The sequence below is a fragment of the Penicillium griseofulvum genome (genome assembly GCF_001561935.1).
Source record: "Penicillium griseofulvum strain PG3 chromosome Unknown contig_80, whole genome shotgun sequence".
NCBI lineage: Eukaryota > Fungi > Ascomycota > Eurotiomycetes > Eurotiales > Aspergillaceae > Penicillium > Penicillium griseofulvum.
The window spans coordinates 138,532-162,357 of record NW_024467471.1 but is presented as its reverse complement, the minus strand read 5'-3'; the positions used below and the strand labels follow the sequence as shown (position 1 = coordinate 162,357).

The window sequence follows — 23,826 nt, the reverse complement described above, 5'->3', positions numbered from 1 at the left end:
AACATGTTTACTTCGCTGAACCCGTCGGGGTGCTGAACGTGACTCAGCAAGCCTGGATTGTGGATCAGGCCCTTGACGGATGGCATGGCCCACCAGTTGAGACCCATATTCTGACCCAACACGCAGTGTGATGAGGGTATTCCAAAATGTACTTTATGCAGGAAACGAAAACTGGAATGCAAATATCCTCCTCCAAATACAGACGAGGATAGCCCAATAGCAAGTGCTCAGGATGAAACAGAGAGTGGCACTGGAACCCCATCAAGGGATTTGTCACAGACAACACGCTTGCTTGAGACGAGATTATTTCACCATTATATGACTTCAACGTATCATACCCTGGCCCAGGCTGGATTTTCACCTCACCATCTATCCATGACGATTCCTCGCATGGCCACATCTTCTCATTACCTGCTTGACAGCATCCACGCATTTTCAGCCTTACACCTGGCCTCGGTTGAACCTGATAATCGGGCTTCATGGCTAAATCATGCCGCGCAATATCAGAGCCAGGCATGCGCTGGATTGAGCATGGTTCTTCCGGATATCTCACAACCAGATTATGAACCAGCATTTGTCTCTTCCATCATCATAATGCTTTTCGCCATGGGATATCGAGTATTATCTGTTGAAAATCGACCACTTGATCCGGTTTCGGTAATTCTTGAGGCTCGCACCTTGATGTCCGGCCCGGCCATGCTTTTTTCCCGGATACTTGAAGCCGGCATTGAAGCGCAGCTGGAGGGCTGGCTGTGCCTTAGTGATACACCAGATGGTCTCGAAGTTGGGAAACATGATCTGTATGAAACCCCTTCTCCTTGCTCATTAGCGACCACCTCGATGATAACACGTAACAGTGGTGGAGAATCTGTCAAAAACACACAGATATTATTCAGTCTACACAAGTATGTTTCAGTGACGTATGGAGGGACCGTGGTAGGAACTTTGAAGCTAATGCGTAAAACAGAGACATATTGACGTCGATGGTCGGACTAAAATCGATGATTGACGCAAGGAAAGGAGAGGATCAACCGATCTACCAAACCACATGGCAGCGGCTGCATGAAGCCATCGAACCGTGGCCGAACATTGGGCCACATGGCGGTCCCATTGCATGGCCCTTATCTCTCTCCGACAAGTTTGCCTCGCTGCTTCAAAGTGGTGACTGGATTGCCCGAGTTATGCTTCTGCATTATGGCGTAGCTATGCGTCTCCTGTGCCATCGATGGTACGTGCGCGATTGGGGTCGTCGGCTCGTATTGGCCACACTACAACTATTGGATAATATTCCGCAGGAGTGGGAAGGGACTATTTCTTGGATACGACAAGCTGCTGCAAGGGAGGACTAGCCACAGGAATGATACCACGTTGAGAATTTGGGATGTGGAGTACTGGGTTCTTATAGATAGAGATACACATTTCAATATTGACAAAAAAAAAATACATATGTTGTCGGCCAAAAAACATATGGGAGATAAGAGGTCTTGCCCAGGCAGGAGTAATGGGGTTCTGACTCCAAAAATCCCCAAAAACGCTTATCAGCGGGGTCAAAACATCCTTTTACAATTAGCACACCGCTATGGAGTATATTTAAGATTTTTAGATGTCTGAGAGTGGTTATTTTACGAGAAACAGTAGTGGATCTGCTAGAAACCTTGAAATTGCGCGAGAAGAGAGAGAAGAGAGACGAAGTTATCTATAAATGTGAACTAAGCGCAAACAAACTGAGGTCACGCGACATCACGTGACTATATTGTTGATTTGAAATGTTTCCTCCTTGATGTCCACGCCTGGAATTCCCGTTTCTCGACGCTGGCTTCGAGCTGGAGCCCGCTGATCCTATACAAAAGCGTCCGAAGCGAAGCCGGACGCCTCCAATCCTGATATGCAACAACCCTGTCGGAGGAGCGGAGATGTGGAGAAACAGGTAAAGCTATATTTTCCCCTCTCCGCGATTTGATTAATTCCTCCTAGTTGAAAATACTAATACCCAATGGTGCCATAGCTTGAGTCGATATCGCCAGCCCCTTTTTCTCTAGGATCTACTCCCGCGGAACATTCCACACAGAGAAATTGGAGGCAAAATATTGTCATCATGTTACAACGGATGAGACTTGGAGTTGTGGTCGTTTTGTCGCTACTGTTGATTGCGATTCATCTGCCCACTGCAAACACCTCTCCTTTGGAGTTCTTCGAGCGAGAGCGGGATTCCGGCCATGGATCGCATGGCAACATCGACCCCGGAAAGGTGGGCGCTGTTGCTAGCGAAAGCTCAATCTGCTCCCGCCATGGATCCGATATTCTGAAGAAAGGCGGAAACGCCGCTGATGCTGTGAGTATACCTATATAGGTGGGCTCGGGTGTGCGGTGCTGATAGAATGGTATAGTTGATTGCAACCGAGTTTTGTATTGGTGTCGTCGGTGAGACTATATTGAGCCAACTATTGTATCTGAGCATCACTAACGGACACTAGGGATGTACCACAGTGGAATCGGCGGAGGTGGCTTCCTGCTCGTGAGATCGCCGAAGGGCGATTACGAATTCGTTGATTTCCGAGAGACTGCTCCTGCCGCGGCATTCGAGGATATGTACAAAAACAACGAGGATGCTTCCATCTATGGTGGACTGGCCAGGTATTACAAATACACCCAACACATGCGAGCCAGGCTAACAGCTATACAAGTGGAGTACCAGGTGAGGTGCGCGGCTTGGAGTACCTCCACAAGAAATACGGCTCTCTACCATGGTCGACCATTTTGCAGCCTGCTATCCGCACAGCCCGTGAGGGGTTCCCTGTCACAGAAGATCTTGTCAGATACATGGAATCGTCTGTTGGTACTGGAGAGGACTTCCTATCCAAGAACCCCACGTGGGCACTTGACTTTGCTCCGAACGGAACTAGGCTAGGGCTGGGTGATACCATTACCCGCCGCCGGTATGCGGATACCCTGGAGGCTATTGCAGATCGTGGCCCGGATGCATTTTACTCTGGTCCCCTCGCAGAGGCTATGATCAATGCGCTGCAGAGCGAAAACGGCACGATGACGCTTGCAGATCTCAAGGACTACACTGTGGCCATTCGGGATATCGCTCAGATTGACTACCGTGGCTACAAGATCACCAGTACCTCTGCCCCGTCGAGTGGTACAATCGCTATGAGTATTTTGAAGATTCTCGCGACATACAAAGATTTCTTCTCGACAGAAAGTTCTGTGAACCTGAGTACCCATCGATTGGACGAGGCGATGCGATTTGGATATGGCGAGGTATGATAGGCTTTGATTTCACTTTGGTCAACGATCGCTTACACGAAACTCAGAGATCTAATCTAGGCGATCCCCTATTTGTTGATGGGATGGCCAAGTACCAGAAGCAGATCTTGGAGCAATCTACGATTGATGACATTCGATCCAAGATCTCGGATGTGCGAACTCAGAACGTATCTGCTTATGATCCACCTGGACTGGAAATCCTTGACACGTAGGTCCTGCTTGCTGGAGTATTCTCTGACTTTGAGCTGACTTTGCATCAGCCCTGGAACTTCCCATATCGCAGCAGCAGACCATACTGGCCTTGCAATCTCAGTAATCACCACAATTAACCTGCTTTTCGGTAGCCATCTCATGGTCCCAGAAACCGGTGTTATCATGAACAACGAGATGAACGGTATGTCGAGGAAGCCGGACCTGGGCCATGGACTTAACTAAACGCTCACAGACTTTTCCATTCCTGGATCATCGAACGAATTTGGATACATTCCCTCTGTAGCCAACTACGTTCGCCCCGGAAAACGCCCTCTTTCCTCCATCACACCCGCGATAGTTGAGCGACCCAACGGCAGACTATTTTTGATTGCAGGATCCGCGGGAGGCAGTCGTATCCTCACTGCCACCGTGCAGACTATTATCAATTCCATTGACCGGGGACTCTCCGCCGCCAAAGCGTTGGCCAAACCCCGTCTGCATGATCAGCTGATGCCGAACCAGGTCACCTTCGAATACTCTTTCGACAACGCAACAGTTGCCTCCATGAAGGCGCGTGGGCATAATGTTACTTGGGTTGCTCCAGGACAGAGTACTGCCCACCTAATTCGGGTTCTGCCCAATGGAACATTCGATGCTGCTGGTGAGCCGAGACAGCTCAACTCGGCTGGGTATTCTGTGTAGAATGGGATATGTTGGCAGTAGTGTCAAAGTACATACATTAGAAGTGCGCGTGAAGGTATAAATGAATGAAACGTGATACATGGGAAGTCTATTTCCATATTAAGCCGTTTTTGCCTTTTGTTTTGCCATTGACCTATAACACTGACAAGACATGTAAACAGAACAAGACCACTAAAGATACCTTTAAATAGACCACAACGTCCCTACTTTTTGTCACTATAAATAGATAAGTGTTCCTTTGTACGGAGCACTTAGATTCTTACATAGAAGGCGTAGATTGGCGTTATCGGATGGTCTGTGCTTTCGATATTCCCTTTTTTGATGTAGAGAGCTTTCGACTTTGCCTTTTCTTCTCCTTAAAGAATCCTGATATGAAAAATTTGAACTCTTCTCTTTGTTAATTTTCACTTGCTGGTTTGATTGACGCGACATCGCGTCACCTTATCCAATTTACACGTGAATCGACCTCCCCGCGTTAAAGGGAGCTCCAAAAGCTTTTCCTGATTTGCCGGAGAACACGAAGCATTTGAATTGCTAGACTCGAAGGTAACTTTTTTTTTTGGCTCTTTGTTTGTCTGTTAGTTTGTATTAATTGGACACTTTCTCATTCATACAGTTCACATTCAACCAACCGACTACTGTGACATGTCTACGAACCCTTCGAACTTCCCCAACTGCCTATCCTAGGCAACCACCCATCTACTGTGACAATAGAAACACAATGGCTCGACTTAGCAATGTCTCCGTTGTTGTTCCCCTTCCCTCCTTCGACATCGACCCCCTCAAGACGTTTGACGAAGGCTTCTTTGACCGTGCCGTCGACAACATCTTATCTGAAGAAGCTAGCATTGAAGAATCCCGGGATGGGATGATGGATGTCAGTACTGACATATCGAGTCCATTAGGCTATGATGGGGCATCCGACTCCTCAAAGCTCGGCGTTCGTCGTAGCCGAAGGACCGAAGCCAAGCCGGCGCATTTTTCTAATCCCTCGACCTCCTCCTCGCCTACAACAAGCACGGCAAAGAACCAGAAGTCGAGAAGATCTTCTAGAATACGGAAGAGTGTGACAATGGAGGGCCTCGATGGTGACGATGAACCTCTTATGAGCCTCGAAAACATCAAGCAACCTCGGCGGGAATTCACAGAAGCTGAACATTATCCCGTCCCCGAGGCCAGCGTTCACCCGTCTGCGCCTACCCAAATGACCGAATCTTCAGAACTGCCGACCCATGGCAATGAAATGACGGCAGAAGAGAAGATCTTTGCTTCGGTGGACCCAGAAAAGCAGATGGATGTGTTGAAGTTCATTGTCTCACACTCTTTCATGATGGAACATGCTCAACCTGTCCGACGTTCAGCTAGGCAAGAATTCACTGGCCAAGTGCGCGAGTTCGCTTCGGAGGCTGGGATGGACGACACAGCCATCGATGCTTTGATTGACCACGTTCGAAACACTTTCCTTGAGGAGCGTGGAATTCCGGTAGCTGAATATGCCGGCTCCGCATTTGGGGATGAAGTGGACGGCGAGGAAGAAACGCGCCGAAAACGCCGTAAGAGCAGTTCGGACCACAGCGAAGACAAAGAGCACAAGAAAAGCAAGAGGGGTAACTCGGACAAGCCGAGACGGCGCAGCCACGAGGGCTGTCTTGGCCACAATGCTCTGCAGCATGATGAGCCTACTGAGGCAGTGGATGCACACGGCCCCGCAGATGCTCGTACTCGAAACCACGACAATCTGCCGGATGAAGAGACTCACAGGACGCGCCACTCAGATAAGCCAAGACGGCACAGCCGCGACACTCTGCGCCATGATGAGCCAATCGAGGTAGTGGAAGAGCGTGTGCCCGCAGATGTTGCTACTGAAGGCCGTGACAATTACTACGCTAATCTGGATAAACTGAAACATACGAATAACACATCGGATTTGCCCAAACTGCCCACGAAGATCATTCGGCCTAGCCATAGTACATTCATGGATCCGACCGACTCTACCCCTTACGACGAATGCATTCCTGAGAGCCTAGAACCTGAAAAAGTGGTCGATAATAAGCCATTGAAACGTCGTGAGCCAGGCGCCAAAACAAAAAAAGAGAAAAATAAGCGCAAGCGCGAACGGAGAAAAGAGCGGCGCAAGCATCGAAAGACCGCGGATGAACAAGAACAGCCTCAAGAAGATCTTCATGGTACGGAGAAACAATTTCAAGGGGACTCCATTGGTAGCATAGATCAAGAGCACGTTCCCCTTTCCATTCCCCGACAAACCTCTTTCGAGGACTCCAATGGAGGCAGGCGGAGCTCCGGTCACCTCCCTCTACCCGCCGACCCAAATCTGTGGCCCACGGATTTTTGAAGACCAGTGATTTGCCAGGTGTGATCCCAAGTGATGAGGTTCAGTCGAAGTATTTCTTAGGGGCCAGCAAACCCAAAGTCGGCTTGAAAAGCAAGCGGGAAACAGCTTTCTCGCATTATGAGTTGTCTATCCCCCTTGAAACCCAAAACCTGTTGAATAATATGAATCTGCCCCCGGACTTCTTGTCATCCGATCCTTCCTTGAGTGATGTGCCCAGTGATTTTGGTTCTGATTCTGATTGGAATGATCAATGTGACCCCCAATCACATATTCACATCACGTTATCACCTCCGAAAAGCCCCTTCCTTGTATCCCAATCAGCAAGCCCTGAAATTCCTGTGAAAGATACCTCTTCCGTTAACCCACAGCCCATCATAACCCCAAAAGTCAAACCACCAAAGCATTCTCCTTATTTCCCTCGTGCGCTAGTTGATCCTGAATCTTGCCTCCCATTTCCCCCTATCGATGCGCCTTCTTTCGGACTCATCCAGGAACAGCTTGCACATGACCCATTCCGTTTACTCATTGCAACCATTTTTCTCAATCGAACCCGCGGTGGTGTCGCCCTACCGGTCTTGTTCAAGGTTTTTGAACGATATCCTACAATTCAATCGATGGCAGAAGCAGACCTACCCGAACTCGTATCAATGATCAACTGTTTGGGCTTTCAAAATCAACGCGCTAGGAAATGTACCACACTGGCACAAACATGGCTATCAGACCCCCCGAACAAAACCAAAAGATATCGCAAGCTCCACTACCCACGAAACCTGGATGGTCGAAACGTCAGCCGTGAAGAATGCATCGACGAAGAAGATTTGCGAGTCGCATGGGAGATTGCACATTTACCCGGAGTTGGAGCGTATTCCCTTGATAGCTGGAGGATCTTCTGTCGAGATGAGTTGCGGGGGAAAGCCTCTGACTGGAAAGGGACAGATGCGACAGAGGTCGGGTTTGTGCCTGAATGGAAGTGCGTTCTACCACACGACAAGGAGCTACGTGCCTATCTTACATGGATGTGGCTAAAGGAAGGATGGATTTGGGATTACAACACAGGCGATTTGACCCCTGCGAGTGACAAGATGATGAGAGCTGCGCAGATTGGAGGGATTGCTCGTGAAGAAAAGGGAAGCTGGATACTAGAGACATCGCCTGTCAAGGCTGTAAATGGATTGCATGAATCAGATTGATTCTGTCGATGTACATGATAGCTTGAATATCAATGTTTCAAATCACATGCTATGTAGACGATGAAATATGTAAGTTGCCTCAGGCAGTATAGAATTTGCTGTGTTCCCTCAGAAAGTCAGCTGAGAATTACTCTTTCTATATATCTCTAATATCGGGCTTCCATGCAGCAACGTCAGTTCAAGAGCGGGGCCCGAGATCGTTCACCGCATAATCACATAGTGCAGTTCTTTCCACTTTCAATTTCATGCGCTGTACCTGAATGAGGTTATTCTTTTCTTTTTTTCTTACTTTCATCCCTTCTTTCCCCAGACGCGGAATGCCGGATTGGTTCCCGCTGCGACTTTAAGCGACCAGTCACGACCTTGTTTAAGCGCCAGGATAATTGGAGACCAAAATAGGATCACCTTCCCCTCGCGAGTCCAGGTAACAGACGACTTGACCCCCGACTTGACCCCCCCCCCCCCCCCCGGGTCTCCAGCTTTTCGCCATGTTTCCTGTTAGACTAAACCGCGACGATAGGAAGTCGTCCAAGAAGACAAACAAAACAAACAAAAGAAAGACCTCAACCAAGGATTCAGCAGATCCTACCACGGCTCGTTCATCAACTTCCCGAAGGTCCTCCATGCCTGGACTTGATAGATCAGAGGCAGCCTCGTTCCTTGAGTCGAGAACTAGTCTGCCATATCCTACTTTCTCCAAAGCTCACAGCAAGGAAGGCGTCCGAAAACCGAATATCCCCACACCGGACCCGACCGATTTGACAAATGACGACGGGAAGAACCACCGCGAGAATCACCATGCGCCTCCTAGTCCGCCCCTAACGGGGCTCGACCAAGAGTCGAGGAAGGGCAGTATCGTGAACGAGGATGAGAAAGAGACAGACAAGCCCAAGAAAACAAATATCAAAATCAGAGCCCAAGTCAACCGGTCATCGTCGAGTCTCCGGTCGAAACGGGATGATAGCACCAAATCCAAGTCTAGCAAGACCTCGCGAACGGACACAGAGACGCCTACGAAAACTAGAATACCCAAGGATGAGACTGAATCATTGCCTCGGTCATCAAGCCACAAATCCAAGACGAAGGTTTCCGATGACAGGAAGCTGCCCAAACGGTCTAGTCGCTCGACGATGTCTGCCTCACAGTCGAACGTTACGCTTCGTGATATCGGCACAGAGTCAGCCAACGGGTCCGACGCGACGTCTATTGCCCCCAACCAGCAGCAGTCGGTGCCACGAAAACCCATGACACCACCTACAAAGCCTCCCTCTCGCACCCAAAACCGATCAGCCATGTCCCATCACCGCACTACCAGCGACGAATCGATTGATTTTGTGAAGCCAATGAACCCGCACTCATTTGGCGCGCCCCCGCCGCCCCCACCCCCGCCCGAAATGCCTGTTACTATCCCTCGAGTTGACTACTTGCTGAAAAATGGTGGGCTGGAAAACAAGGTCTCCAGAGCACTGCTGGCAAGCCTCGGGCAGAAGGATCCATTCTCACAAGGACAACCGCAGTCCCGAGCTATCGCTAGCAAGATTTTCGATCCGTATAATCGCTTACTCGATGACTACCAAAAGGTCATGAGTAAAAATGGATCTCTTGCTGTCGCAACAGGCTACCGGTCCGTCGCCCGGCGTCTATTAGACCGTCTCGAAGCTGTTTTCGCGCGCGATATCTCGTCCGAACCATGTAATTGCCAGATATGCGATCAAGCAGACGCCGACAATCGACCCGATGGGGTGAGCTGGGGTGAGGTTCTGGAGCTTGTATCTGGTCGCAGGGAACTTCCCATGTGGCCCCCATTCACGATGGCACCGACCGCCGTAGATACAGGCGCACCAGGCGATGAGCATGTTCCGATGCAGAAGCTTGATGTTGACGTTCCTGAAGAGTACCGTGACCACTTCATACGGCAATCTCGAAAGACGAAGATCGCTGTCGACAAATGGCTCTACGAGCAGAATGATCCAGGCACCAGTGCTCCTAATGAGGTCGACGATGAGACGTTGACCTTCGCCATGCTAACCCATCTCGAACCCCACCAGCGCTCATTGTTTTGCGCTTTGCTCGGCATCAACTCTTCTACTCCTGTCCCACGATCCGACGACGAAAAACCCCGACCAAAACCTTCGGCGCTTATCTCGTCGGCATCGGCCATCCAGCGACTTTACCGACTGTCCTCCCTCCCTCGCGACCCAGAAACTGCTATGTACATGTTGAATAACCCTACTCTCCACCATGTCCTCGCCACCCTTTCCGCCATTAGCGATGACGAGTGGGAGATTCTCATCTCGGGCCGCTTCGACGGATTCCTTCGCAGCGGCGCAGAAGACACAGGCCCCGTGAACACTGGGTCTCGCTACACCAGTCGCTCCAGCACCCCCTTAGGCGGCGGTATCTCCCGAGGACCGACACCCAACTACATGGACGGCAGCTTCCGACCCTCGAGCCAAGTGAACGGACCCACATCTCCCGCCTCATTCGGCGGGCCGATCGCTCTAGACGAGGAAACCGAAATCGCGGCGTTGGCAGAAGTCGAGCGCGATATTTTCCTCGGAATGGAAGCCCTCGAAGACGCCTTCGAAGCCCTCCACTGCAAAGCTGAAGCCGTGCGTCGCGCACTGCGCGAACGCGGCGCGGGCCTTTCCGTAGCAAGCCAAAGTCGCCGGGGCTCGTTCGTCGAAGCGCGCATGGGCACGCCCTTCTCAGGCGTTGGCACGTGGGAAAGTGGTGGCGAAGACGACTTCCTCGACGACGACCGCTCTCTGGCGCCGGATGACTCGGCGAGTAATATCAGCTCGAACCGACGTCGTCGACCTAAGCGCCGCACGGAGCGACGCACGCCTGCTCCTGTTGAGGAGGAGGACGAAGAAGAGGATGGTCTTGGTCGTCGGGATACGCGCAATTCGAGACGTAGATAGATCGACGCCGGGTGGAATGGGTATAATTTCTTTCGGCCTACGTGAAACGTTGGAATCGTTCGATGACTGTTTGCTGGATAGCATGGGATATGGATATAACTATTGCTATTGCAATGGGCTTGACGAACTCATGATACCCCTCCCTACTTTCTTGTCCTGGCTTCTTTTTTTTTGTTATATCTTGCTTGCTTTTTTCGCTTCTTCATTCTTCGCCCATTGGCTCTCCACATTTTTTTGTGTTTTGTTTTTCACGATTGATGAATGCTATGAGCTTCCCTCCCCCGACCCGACGCCCGCCTGTGCGTTTGGGCTATGATACAAGTCTGATTTAGCATCTCTCAGCGGTTGAATTGTTAGCACAGTGCAATAAAAGATAACTGGATCTAGTATTGCAATGATCTTTATTCACCTGACAAAACTTTCCCCCACATGGAGTTCTTGATTATTCCCCTAGGTAAACATGGATACATTGTGAGTCTAGAGAGATTTTTACCACCTACCTCGTGAGTTCATACTAGGCTGAAGCAACACTGCAAATGCCGAACGTCCAGAAATGGATGGAACTCCCGGGAATAGGCCAACCACTAGTACTCGGCGACACTTAGTTGCACTATGAGCCATGAGCCTACCCTAGATGCCCTTGAAAACACCGTCATAATCTGTTACAATCTCTTACAGGCAAGAGTCGGTCTGAAAGTCTAGGCACTAGACAATCTTCTCTCGATAAAGGTCGATTTGAGCCGACAGATGTTCCACTTCAGTATCGAGGGTATCTGAAGTCAGGCACGCAAGACAGATCATGCTGAACAGAAGACCCATCCACATGATTGGCACGCTGGATGGAGTCGTCCAAAATGCCTCATACTACTTCCGTCAGCGAAGCTGTTCGCTGTTCAGCATGTAAAGAATTTACCTCTCTCAAAAAGTAGAAAAGGCAACTGGTAGACCCTGCTCACATTGTATGCATACCGCAATCCTACATTGTGTAAATAATCTCTCACCAGAAACCTTTTGTGGTTTAGCTGTGGACTGGATTAGAAATACTCATTCTTCGGCCCATCCGTGACCTCGGCATCTTGTTTTATATCTTGCCGGTCCATCCCCTGCCGACGGGGTAATGTCCCGAAATGAGCTCCACCGCTACCCACTGCGGACCATACAACATCCACGACTGAAACTCCGCACCGGTAGGAAAGTGAGTTTGACGTTGGTGGAGACCATGAATTGCGAAGGGTCACGTCTACGAATCAGGGCGAAAAAGACTGGGATGCAGTGCTTCCCGGGGTACACAGGGGATTTTCCTTTTTCGTGAGCCTCCATGCAGTTTTAGCTTTTTATGCAAGTCGATCTGTTGATGGTACTTTGGCTTGATGGACATACACTATTGAGAACAGAAATAATAATTAGTTATATGTAAGACATAGAGAATCTGATTATATGGGAATCACATGTCAAATGAGCCAGGGGCGAGATATTGTACAAGTCTTATCGGAGCCCTACCAATAGTTCCGGATATATTCCGTACAGAGTACTTTAATGTCGATCATCAGCCTCCACGGAGTGCAGAATTTGGAGATCCCCCGATATGATCTGACGCTATTGATTGTTAAAGTCTCAGGGTATGATCGGGATGATGCTGGGCATAACGAACTACGCTAAAGATCGATAGGTTGGGATGATAACTTTATTTTTTTCGTTTGTTTGTCCATATTTTCACAGAAATAGGAAGGTTAGCGCGTCAGTTGAACTTCTAAATATCCTCAACCATGGGTGCATGTGTGCACACGGCTCGGAAGCGCTAGTGGCGAGTATATACTTTTCAAAATAGTGGAGTGGGACTATTGGAGGTTTCTTTGGCACGTGTAGGTATTGTAGATGGTGATCTAGACAGGAATATCTTCAGGCAAAAGGAGCCTCAAGCTGATGGCTCATAAAATTGGGCAAGGGGGGTAGTTGCCGCTCCCGCATTAGGCAATCAAAAAGTGGAACTGACATACGTATTAGAGGCTCACTGGTTTCGTGTGTCATGAAAAGGTTAAATGAAAAAAAAAAAAAAAAAGAATGACATTTTGATGTTTTACCCCAACCTTGAAAATCCTACAGGAGAAAAGAGAACGCTTGAACAAGGTTTTGGTTGTATAAGCTTTTATCTCATTGTAGTTCATGTAAATCATTCAAAATGCAGGCCTTGGCCTACTTGGCCAAATAATGTGTTGCCGGGAATTTGGATCGGCAACAAGCGGGGCGAGAAAAGAAAGTGTATGAGAGACATGGCGTTTACACCGAGAACTTTATATTCGGAGAAAAGATGCTGGAAAGCGTCAATGATATCTAGTAGATGTAGGTAAAAATTGTTTCCAGAGCTAAGGAGTACCTGAGAGCTTCAGCTGTCAGAATTTGCAATATAAATTCGGAATGTTCCCGATTTACCCCCCTGACATATATCTAAGACATCTGAAAATTGCCGCATTTGTGGATTATGGAAATCCCTTCGGGACTGAGATTCCTTCCCAGCGATCCCGGCTCTAAACCAGGCTATAATGACTATAATCATCCTTCTGCTTGGTTGATCCCATCCACTATGGAAAGTCTCCACTGCACTCCCGTACAAAAATATGTCTTTTATGTGTGTTGTACGGAGTAGTTTATCCAGATTTTCAGCCTATCCCGAGTAAATTGAATTAATAGGGGGTTATACGACCATATATTATTTTGTCTCGTTCTATATACGGCTCTGAGACATTGATCAAATTAAAAAAAGCTTGGAAAGCTGGAGGCGGCTCGAAGTTTAAGATCCCCATCTTATGATTTAAGAGGTTCAAAATGTCTAATGTCCGCTAAATAGTCCTTTTAAGGTGAAGTTATATAGTACATTGCTCTCGTATCCGAATCTAGACCACGTGCGGGGGAATCTCACGTGAAATTCTCTCCCCCTTGTCTCCCGCTCCCATTGTCCTTCGTATTTTCTTTGAACTTGGTGATCTTGAGTGTCAATGCCCATTGTCGAAAAAAAAAAATAGTTCCGGTTACATAGCAAAATATGAAGGGATTCTAAGATTGAAAGAATACGCTTTGTCCCGATATTTCCACCTAGTGTTCCAGAAGCCTTGCCCCTGCAGCGAACATGGGCGAGCCACTCTCAGCCAACGTGCGCTTTGACCTTGATGCGGAGAACACGGACGTGGCATCTACATGAATTTTGCGCCTTCTGAGTGGCTCTGAAAATTGGGGATGTTTCCTTTTCCATGCAACACCGTTTCCAACCGGCACAGGCCCTTGTTTAGTGTGTACTTTTACAGTCTAGACGGTTTGGCTTGTCCGTCGAGTGGGCTGTTATGGAGTAGACTAACTAGGCTAAACTTTGTAGCCATTTTATTCGGTACTCGTGGCGAACTTGTGCCCTCTTACCCACTTAGGGATATGGCTAATGATGGGCTACAGAGGGCTAAAGTGGAGTACAATATACGTTTTATACAGGGATTCACGACTCCAGAGAGTCAAGTCTTATGGAGATCCTACTCCCTCCCTCATGTGTCCCCATAATTCCCATAATTCCACTTTTCACCCAACCTTGTTGCATAGCTATTGATGCAGAAAAAGCCTGAATGAGTTTGATTCTCATTCTCCTGTCCTGTTCTATCTAATTTTGAGTTTAATCAGTCCCGGTAGTCTGGTTATTACTTCTTTTCCCCCTCGTTGCAATCCTTTGCACATTGTTTTTCCCCCTCGAGCTATCATTTGTCTTTCATTACCGGCATCTTGTGGGGTAGGTTCACTGCTTACTGCATTCTCCTTCTCAAATTTTCGGTGCCTCTACTTTATATATCAATTTCCATTGCCCAGCCTCGATCGATTCTAGGCAGTGGCCCCTAAAACGCCATCTTACAGCCTTAAATCCCACCTTTCAATCAGACAATGAGAGCGACCACTTGAAAGTGCAATCAACCCGACGATTTACCATGGCTTCATTCATTCTCATGGGCTTAATGCCCAGAAACAACGAACACCCTTTGGCGGGTCGATTGACCGACTCCGTGGAACTTGATATTGATCCTCTTCCACAATCGCATCGGCGAGGTCTAATAGCAATCTCCATCATGGCCCTGATGTCTCTCATTGCAACATCAGCCCTCCTTGGATTCATCACATATCGCCTTGTTTTCTGGCGTGGCAGCTATACACGATACATCGGTTACAACCAGTACATCATTCTTATTTACAACCTTGTTTTGGCGGATTTTATACAGTCACTTGCATTCATTCTTTGTCTACAGTGGATTTTGACCGACAAAATCGAGTCCGGTAATGTCGCATGCTTCCTCCAAGGGCTGTGGCTGCAAATTGGAGACCCCAGCAGTGGTCTTTTCGTGTTTGCTATCGCTATCCACACGTTCCTTTTAGTCGTCTGGGGACGTAAAATGTCCTACAAGTTCTTTGTCTGTTTCGTCGTGGGCGTCTGGGTCTTCGTGGTGTTGATTGTAATCATCCCAATAGGAATGCACGGCGCCGGCATCTTCGTGCCTTCCGGAGCCTGGTGCTGGATCAGCGAGGATTACGAGACCACCCGTCTATGGACTCACTATATTTGGATCTTCCTCTCCGAATTCGGCACAGTCCTTCTCTACGCCGTCATGTACTTCCAGCTGCGTCGACAGATTGCGGCTTCTTCCATCCTCGGAAATAACCAACTGGCGAGTCTGCAGCGCCTGCGTCGCGTTGTAGGCTACATGACCATCTACCCAATCGTCTACGTCGTCTTGTCGCTACCCCTCGCAGCGGGCCGAATGGCCACAGCCCACGGCAATCAGCCCAGCATTATCTTCTTCTGCTGTGCCGGCGCCTTCATCACTAGCTCCGGACTGGTCGATGTTGTTCTGTACACGCTCACTCGCCGCAACCTGATCATCGACTCCGAACCCAGCGGAGACCGCTCCTACAACAAGTTCAGCAGCAGCAAGGGCAAGCGAGGCGAGACCAATTTAACTACCATTACCGCCGATCCAAAGCGCAAACATGGTGGCACTTTGACTGATGACCTCGACCGCGACGGTTCAACAGATAACATTGTTTCGCCAAGCGCACTCAGCCACGGCCGTGACCATGAAATGACACCCATCGGAAAGGTGTATCAAGAAACTACCATCGAGATCACCCACGAGCCTGCTTATCCTGACGAGGTGTCCAGCGCGCACTCTAGCAAAGAGGACTTCAGCCCTGATAGACCGCCTCGGAAAGGATGGCGACGATGAATTTTTCTCATGAACTTTCACACTTTTTCTTTTTTTATTCCCCAGTCATCGGAATGTTTACCATCTTTCCCGTGATATGATGCCCTCGATACAATTTTCTGTCACTATAATTCGTATTCCTTCCCTCACGATTTTGTCACAACACTTCCTGTCTCCTTCTCCTTTCTATGCCCTTCTTCATCATCTTCTTCTCTATCTTTCTCTACTCTCATCCTTAATCTTCTTCTATGACGGAACCTTTCATGTATATATTTTGAAAGAGGACGGCCTCGTCCTATGTGAATCATTTTGATTGGCATACACTACTTAATGTTCTCAAATATGAAGATCTAGAGCTTGGTTTTGATTGAAAGAATTTCGACGTCACTTGCTATAGTTTGAGCTTTTCTATTTTGGACACTACGAGTGGGCACCAGCGATCATTTAGCGGCGATTTACAGCCCTAAAGACAAACGGTGGGGGCCGGGGGCCGCCCCTGTCAGATCCTAGTGAGCTCGTCGGTCGAAGGGATGTCGTTCACCAAACTATTTATAGAAATATACACGTCAAAACCCATCCTCCACTCTTCGCTTCGTTTCCGTAAACCCGAGTTTCGGATGGTACGCCATAATCTCGTACATCTTCACATTGGTGATAATGTCACAACGGGAAGCCTTCCATTTCTTTCCCGGCACAATATAATTTCAAAATAAATCCAATTGGGAGATAAGCTCAGATAACCTTCAATTTAATCCGTATACTTCGAAGGAACAAAAATGCCAGCTATAGTTGTAATCAAGCAGGAGGAAGCGCAAGCTTCCCAGACGACCAACGTCCCTGAGTCCAGATATACTCCGTAATCGCAGAGATTTCATGACCCGCCTGGAAATACACTCGTGCATCCGGACGCGAGCCATTCATCCAGCTAACGCACGCAATCTGCGTTCCGGGGATACAATCCGCGTGGAAATGTCCTTCAGTCCAAGCCTTGCCATCGTAAACCATCTCACACACCATATCCGCAGTACTGTAGTATACCTTGATTCCGACCGTGTCCGAGCTAGTCATGTAACTAGTACAAGCTAGGGACGTCCGGGGTTGGACCTTGGGGAATTTGGCGGCTCCGTCATACCAGCCGCGTTTGCTGTCGTAGCACTTCTCTATGATGCCATGCTCCATATGTTGGAAGTATACACTATCAATAGCTTAGCATATTGCGAAATAAAGTGAACGCATGAGTAACTACCGGATCTTCGATTCGGTGGTCTTGAACACGGTGCATGCAATGTCCGTGCCGGGCATTGCTGAACCCAGGTTCGACATTTTCTCCCAGACTCCGGTATCTATATTTTTCCATCAGCAGTGATATATCCATCATGGTTTGGTGACTTACCCTTCACTCCATACTCCTGGATCGTATTGTCTGGCATCTGACAATAGACCCTGATCATCATATCGGGTCCCTTGAGGTGACATGCGCCTAGCTTTGAATACGGTGCTGCCATGAAGCGCTTCTTGCCGAGGTTGCCCTCATACCAACCTTTGGATTTGTCATAGCACATATCTTTCATGGTGTTCTCGGTGGAGAGATAATAGACTCGGATCTATCCAGTTCCTGTTAATCATCCTGTTTGATCATATTTTCATTAGAAAACTCACATTCTCTAGCTCATTCGAGGTACAAGCTAGAGGAGAGTAGAGCTTGGCCGAAGCAATAACATTTTTCTCCGTTCCGTTGCTCCATTTGTCCTCGTACTTCGACTCGCGGATCTTTCCTAAGACATCTTGCATGTAGACCCGTAGGTGATTGCTTGAATTGCAGGCCGAGATGGAAGTCCCTAGAATAGCTACATCAGCCTTGATGGTTTAGGACAGCAGTCATGGGCAATTTTCCATACGAAAGACGATATCGTGGGCACCGTTGTTAGGCATGATGAAAGAATATTCTTGATGCGTTTAAACTTTATTTATTAGGTCGATAACGGTGATTCTTTGGGCTGAAATCGCAGGTTTTTAAAGGGCTTATATGCAAATTGTGAGCATCGTGTAACCATCTTGGGCTAGGCATAAATTCTGGAACATTGGAAGAGTTTTGATTGTCGGGATATGTGATGCTTTACACATGAGTAGCCAAAATATTGTGGCACATCAGGCAAACAAGGCCCAAGACCCCAAGGAAGCTCCCGGATCGCCAATGTAGAAGGGAAAACCCAATGACACAAACAAACGTTTTAAAGGGAATTGATTTACCGAAAATCCGGTGGGTGACAGATGGTTTTTTTCCTTGGGGCCCTGGGAAACGTTGCATAGTATGCACCGGCCGCCATTTGATGAGCGGTCGATTGTAAGGCGCTCGATATGCAATCCTCAAGTAAGCATTGCTCCATCCGGAATCCAGTTCACGGTGAAGCTGGGAAATGCGGATTTGGCAACTAGTCTGTGAAATATTCAATCATTAGTGGAGAGGGCATTGAATTGGCTTTTGAGATGATTTGATTGAGCGGAAGCCTCGGTTCATCCGCATGCCTATTTCGAACTACCGGGCATCACCTATCACTCAGGAGCATTTGAAAGGAGACTGACCGAATCTTGCCTGCCTTCTTCAATGAAGCCTCACTGGGTAAACAACGTAAAGGGTCGCAGCACTAAAATCTGATTTCCACACTCGGTCAAGATAGTTGCTTATCAAGCCGACAAAGGGGTTCAAACATATGGTGGTATCGCTATTCATGACGCATGCCCTTACTTGCGAATGGCGAGTGAATATCGAAGGTTATGTACCAGTAATCTTCAGGGAGGGCACATTCAATAAGTATACGAGGACGAGGTTGCACTTGTTTGTCTGTGGTTGCTAGTCTGGCGGTGTTTCATTCTGGGTCACGATTCGGCTCGCTCCTGTGTAGGCTGATGGGTAAATAACGATTTAAATAGGGTCTCATCGATGGCTGCTCGTGAATCTCTAATAATGAAGTAATAAATATTGCAAACCCGACGCGACTTCCGCTGTGGCTCGAAGGGAATCGGTTGGAGTGGTGACGGTAGAAGTCTCATGGTAGGAAGGTATCTTGCGGAGATACTGGCAATGAACCGTTTTCTCAACAAAAATCATTTCTGTAGGCAATGCGGCGCGAACTGATGGAGAAGAGAGGAAAGGAGAGCGTCTGGCGTGGTAACGCCTAGGACATTGCGATATTTCCCGTCCATGATTCCCAGGCTAGATATGTCGGGTCCAGAGATGATGTGTCAAAAAATATGAAAGCGATTACACTGTTGCGAACCTTGGGATGATTTTGCTATTACTTAATTATTTAATTATTATTTCTAGGTCCTCATAGAAGGGTCTCGAATTGACATGTCTCTTACCTCGTTGTCACATATCTCTAACTTCTTGGTCTCATCACTTTCACCTCTTCGATTCCGCCGCAAAGGAGTATTATGATGAAATCCCAGACAGTACTGCCCAGACAGTACTGACCTGATTGAGTTACATGCGGGAAATGGGGCTGCACCTGACAGCAAACATCGATCGTCTCCACCACGCCAGGAGCAAGCGCACGAGAGGATCGAATATAACCCACACCCAGCCTCCATGATCTATATACGAGAGTGTGAAAGGGATAGGTTTCTCTCACGTGGTATATAAACACGGCCCCTACCGCTGTCGTGAGGCTCGATAAGGCCTTCTCAGTTCACACTTACAACACCGGCACTTATTAGTGGCTCAACGGCGTTCACCATTTTGACACCTAGTCACCCGAGTCTGCTCTACTTAGCCGGTTGTCGGACCTCGCCATCTCGGAGAATCGACGTTCGATAATATGCTACAGCCAACGCAGTTTGCAACGCTACCCCCTCCCGTCATACGATACAACAACCCTTTCAATGACTAGGTTCCGATTCGCGGGTACCAGTCATTGCGGCAATTAGAGTTACAGTATACGTTCAGAAAGGGAGGAGGGAGAGAGATGTTTTGGAAAGATAAACTCCTGAACTGTAAGGTTAGCGCCTAGGGCATGATCGCCATAGGCACGATTTGCATTTACATACATGCAGTGATGGAATCAAATGTTGAATGAACTCCAACTATACCTTAATCCTGGAGATGGATCCAAACTTCAACCCAATAATCATCAAGGGCCGTATGGATTGTCGACAAGATCGGTATTCTTCGTCTCCGCGTTGCAGCACTGTTTATACAACTGGCTGCGGTCCTCAAGACAATTGTCCTCGGTGAAGTCCAAATCACCCCACTCGCGAGGCCATGATGCCACAAGCTTGCAGCCAGGAACCTCCTTGTCGACAAGTTTTTCACTTGTACCTTTGAACATGGCGTATATAGTGGCAGTGCTGTTGGCAGTATTCTGATCTGCGACGTCTAGGGACTGTTAGCCTAGCTACTCAATGAACAGCGACAATACGACTCACTATACGCTCCACCCCAATTCGCGCAGCGCTTTGCATCGTTGATCAGAATGCAGCCCTTTTTAACATGCTATTGTCTGAATTAGTCACGGGTAGCAGTGATAGGAGTGAAAAGAGGCCCTTTTAGCCAACTTACAAGATTGGTACCAGTGCTGGTATATCCCTCAGGGTTTTCACAGGGCCAATATGGTGAATTATTACCCCAGCCATATCTTATGTTGTCCTCAGCCTTGCCAGCATTGAGACAAATCGGCAAATTGAAGAATCCAGGAGTTCGGACACTAGGGACATTATCCCCACCAAAGCTGTTCACGATACTGTCAATATCAGCCCTCGGGTACCCATTTTGTTGATTATTTTGGGTCCATCCGTCCACACTACTGATGACGATGTCCTCAATTGTGATCCCGCCATAGTCCTTTCCATTTAGAGTATCATGTTCTCCACCCGGAAGAACGGAACTAGAGAAGCCGGTGCCTTTGATTTCATGAGCGTTCACCAGCAGATGCATCTTATTTTTATAGCAAACATAGATCTTGCTTAAAGATGAATTTTCAACGAAAGTGCCCTTGGAGAGAGGCGTGGTGCTTTCATCGCAATACACTGCGCTCTGCCTTTAGCCAGTACGAGTTAGCCTCACTTACAGCTAAGGAAAAAGAATAATCAGAATTATTGAACTGACTTACCAAACAAATGGACGCGCCTTATCTGGAGAAACACTCCATGCATACGAGATCATCTGACCGTAGAGGATCTTTTCGATCTCGGTGCTCGTGTCGGCAAGGTCAAGCTTGTCCGTAGCTGCGGCTATCGTACCATTGTTTATTGTAGCATAGAGGCTTTCGATACCACTCGGGTCGGCCCCAGCAAATATTGTCTTGAGATAAGATGTCTCCATGTTCTTCCATGATGTCATTGTCACACCTACAAAAGAATCAATAGTGTTCTGGACCTGAAGTCCCTCTATCGCGCTGTCAATTTGTTAGGCTGGTTGAAATTGAGTAGGGAGAGAGACCAGTACCCTTTCATATTCGTCTTATAATAGGTAACAGCGGTAGATAGCATAGCACCTGTCATATCAGCGGCAATGGCTTTACCGATTACATTCGCCGCATTTTGAAGGACTAGTAGACGTTAAATCTCACATACTATTAACTTAAAGGAAAAAGGCAGTATCATACCCACGTTATATAGCATAGATGTGCCAAAGCTGACAACTAGCATGGCAGCATCGATGATCATCTTTATCATGGCGCCGTTATCTTTAGGCTGAGGGGCGAATGCAGATGTGAAGGTGCCAACGTTGTTCGTCACACTAGCCCGGGCAAGCTCGATAGCTTGGAAAACTGATGCGTGAATCTAGACAAGCGATCAGCATATTTAAATTGAAGCAATGCCTCATTCATGAATATGTTAGTGACTTACCTGATGGATACCGGTAAATCCATTCAGAATCATAGCACTATATCTTTGTTAGAGATACTATATGGTAGATAGCAGGAAGCAGATAGTGTGACTTACCCGGCTGGAATCCTAGCATCTTCGCACTCCACGGGCTGGGAGCAACGGTTCTCGGTCCCAATGTCGCTACATCTCATGCCTTGAGGCCCATGAATATAGTTGCTGAAGAACTGTGAGAAGCCATCGGTGCTTGGCTGGTCCTTCCAAGCTGCAATTGTGGTGTCCCATGCAGACTTTGCATCTGCCTGCTGCCATTGATTTGCAGGGTCACCCTGGACTTGGGAGCACTGCATGGTTTTCCAAGCATCTCCGGTAGGGGAAGACGAAGGAGGTGCCGAGCTAGAAGCAACAGGGCCGCGAGCCTGGAGTGGGTTCCGACCTACGGTCAACGCGCCTACCGAGATGACAAGATTGGCTAAGACGCCAAGTTCTGTGACTCGCATTCGCATGTCGAAGTGAAGATTAAGAGAATGTTCATGAAACGGAAAAGATGAGATGAATGATAACTACATTGACATCCATATCCTTTATATATCTTTATCTTCCCCGGGGTAGTGACGTCGCTGGGCCAAATATGAAACAGCTGAAAGTGCCGTTCGGCATCAAGGCAGGTAAGCACGAGACCAACAGAATAGCCCTGGAGGTTGTACTTTGCCCCAAAATGGCAACTGGTCCCAGGGACCCCCGTAAGCTGATCTTGTTTCCCCCACATTCGCTATCTCATAGAAATATCATTTCCTTAATTCGGTATGGTCAAAGATTGTACTTAGTAGAAAGAAATTAAGCATTTTTCCGGCTCTTTTCGTCGCTTTCGCCATCGACCTATAATCTTGCTCAATTTAAATTAAAAATAGAATGCATAGAGGGCGCAACCTTCGTATCACATCCTTTCTATAGGGTGCGGGAATGCTCTAATAAAATTTAGTTTGGCTCCTTTATTATTGTACTGGGTTTAGTTTATCTATGCTCAATTTCTCGGACTTTTAGGGGATTGTTCAATTAAACGTTGTCAAAGTCGAATCTTCACGTTACTTTGAGTACTTTCAGTGTAAACCCGTGGACTAAGACATGCACAGGATACATTGATGCCCGTATCTTTTCCCGTATAATATCTCCCTTGTCGAAATGTTTTCCGTCCTTTCATCTGGACTCGATGTGCTATTATCCGAGCATGTTAGCCCTGAAATCTACGCCCCGCCAAAGAGAGCATTTGTCCTAGTTTAGTCTAATAATACGTATGCCACTGTGCGCCTCAAACATCGAACCTATAACTGTTTAGGATAATGAGTGTGATTGAAAGAAATCGCCTTTCAATCCTTCGCCTAGGATTTTAGTTCCGAACAAATATAGAACGCTTGGGTGGGCGAAAGATCGGGCGAGAGATACGAACTCTTCCGAGGATACTACATTATAAGAAGAAGTAATAATCGAAATTTGGAGTGGATATGCAACAAGTTAGAAGCCCTAATATCCTTGGATTTTGCTTGGTGATTAGAGCTGTTGTACTGTTATCTAACCCAAACAGCCATACAATTCGCGCTAACGACCTACATCCATTTCAGCGGGCTTTGGATAGAAGCATAAAACGCTCACTAAGATGTCTGCAGATGGGTTGATGATGGTGCCTTATTGCCTTAAGCGCCGTGCATTGGATGCATACACTGTCTTTCCAGCCCCGGCAAGAAGAGACGCTAATGCATGCACACCACAGCACTTTTTTTTCACAGTAATACTAATACCATTCCCTACTAATACTCAATTTCTAGTTTGTGGGTTGCAGCTTTTCCTGAATTTAATTAACTGTATTTTCCTGAAAGAATACCATTTTTAATATTAGTGGCGTGCGTGTATTAGCGTCCCTTCCCGCCCGAGCTGGCAAGGCAGTGTAACTTAACATGGCCGCCTGGCTTTTTGTCAGCCGTCACATAAATCCCTCTTTCCTTCTCGCTTCCTTTCTCTTGGTAGGCCTCGTTCGATAGTGGAAACAACGGTCTATTTTTGAATATGTATACTCAGCATTGAGTAACTAGCACCTCTACGTTTTGGAGGCTATAATGCCTCAACTTACTGGCGTCGGCTCT

At 47.7% G+C, this 23,826-nt stretch overlaps 7 protein-coding genes across 7 annotated transcripts; 5 read left to right on the top strand and 2 right to left on the bottom strand.

Annotated features, from left to right (window-relative positions):
• Window positions 1-375: 375 nt before the first annotated feature.
• Window positions 376-1,349, top strand: PGRI_011110 (uncharacterized protein; the record flags this gene model as incomplete). Its single annotated transcript, XM_040788824.1, has 3 exons — window positions 376-800; window positions 858-905; window positions 968-1,349. 3 exons carry the CDS (start codon window positions 376-378, stop codon window positions 1,347-1,349), a joined length of 855 nt encoding a protein of 284 aa, XP_040645777.1.
• A 746-nt stretch (window positions 1,350-2,095) lies between these two features.
• PGRI_011100 (gamma-glutamyltransferase) lies at window positions 2,096-4,167 on the top strand (the record flags this gene model as incomplete). The annotated part of the gene is made up of 7 exons (XM_040788823.1): window positions 2,096-2,332; window positions 2,388-2,421; window positions 2,475-2,634; window positions 2,685-3,267; window positions 3,321-3,481; window positions 3,534-3,667; window positions 3,719-4,167. 7 exons carry the CDS (start codon window positions 2,096-2,098, stop codon window positions 4,165-4,167), a joined length of 1,758 nt encoding a protein of 585 aa, XP_040645776.1.
• Window positions 4,168-4,888: 721 nt separating this feature from the next.
• Window positions 4,889-7,710, top strand: PGRI_011090 (putative pre-mRNA splicing factor; the record flags this gene model as incomplete). Its single annotated transcript, XM_040788822.1, has 2 exons — window positions 4,889-6,353; window positions 6,539-7,710. The coding sequence occupies 2 exons, from the start codon at window positions 4,889-4,891 to the stop codon at window positions 7,708-7,710; spliced, it is 2,637 nt and encodes an 878-aa protein (XP_040645775.1).
• Window positions 7,711-8,198: 488 nt separating this feature from the next.
• On the top strand, window positions 8,199-10,634 carry PGRI_011080 (uncharacterized protein; the record flags this gene model as incomplete). The annotated part of the gene is made up of 1 exon (XM_040788821.1): window positions 8,199-10,634. One exon carries the CDS (start codon window positions 8,199-8,201, stop codon window positions 10,632-10,634), a length of 2,436 nt encoding a protein of 811 aa, XP_040645774.1.
• Window positions 10,635-14,593: 3,959 nt separating this feature from the next.
• gprC lies at window positions 14,594-15,883 on the top strand (the record flags this gene model as incomplete). Its single annotated transcript, XM_040788820.1, has 1 exon — window positions 14,594-15,883. One exon carries the CDS (start codon window positions 14,594-14,596, stop codon window positions 15,881-15,883), a length of 1,290 nt encoding a protein of 429 aa, XP_040645773.1.
• A 774-nt stretch (window positions 15,884-16,657) lies between these two features.
• On the bottom strand, window positions 16,658-17,653 carry fleA (fucose-specific lectin FleA; the record flags this gene model as incomplete). Its single annotated transcript, XM_040788819.1, has 4 exons — window positions 16,658-17,057; window positions 17,109-17,205; window positions 17,256-17,466; window positions 17,522-17,653. 4 exons carry the CDS (start codon window positions 17,651-17,653, stop codon window positions 16,658-16,660), a joined length of 840 nt encoding a protein of 279 aa, XP_040645772.1.
• A 2,339-nt stretch (window positions 17,654-19,992) lies between these two features.
• PGRI_011050 (uncharacterized protein) lies at window positions 19,993-22,194 on the bottom strand (the record flags this gene model as incomplete). The annotated part of the gene is made up of 8 exons (XM_040788818.1): window positions 19,993-20,237; window positions 20,288-20,354; window positions 20,421-20,898; window positions 20,971-21,255; window positions 21,306-21,408; window positions 21,466-21,643; window positions 21,710-21,746; window positions 21,806-22,194. The coding sequence occupies 8 exons, from the start codon at window positions 22,192-22,194 to the stop codon at window positions 19,993-19,995; spliced, it is 1,782 nt and encodes a 593-aa protein (XP_040645771.1).
• Window positions 22,195-23,826: the final 1,632 nt, after the last annotated feature.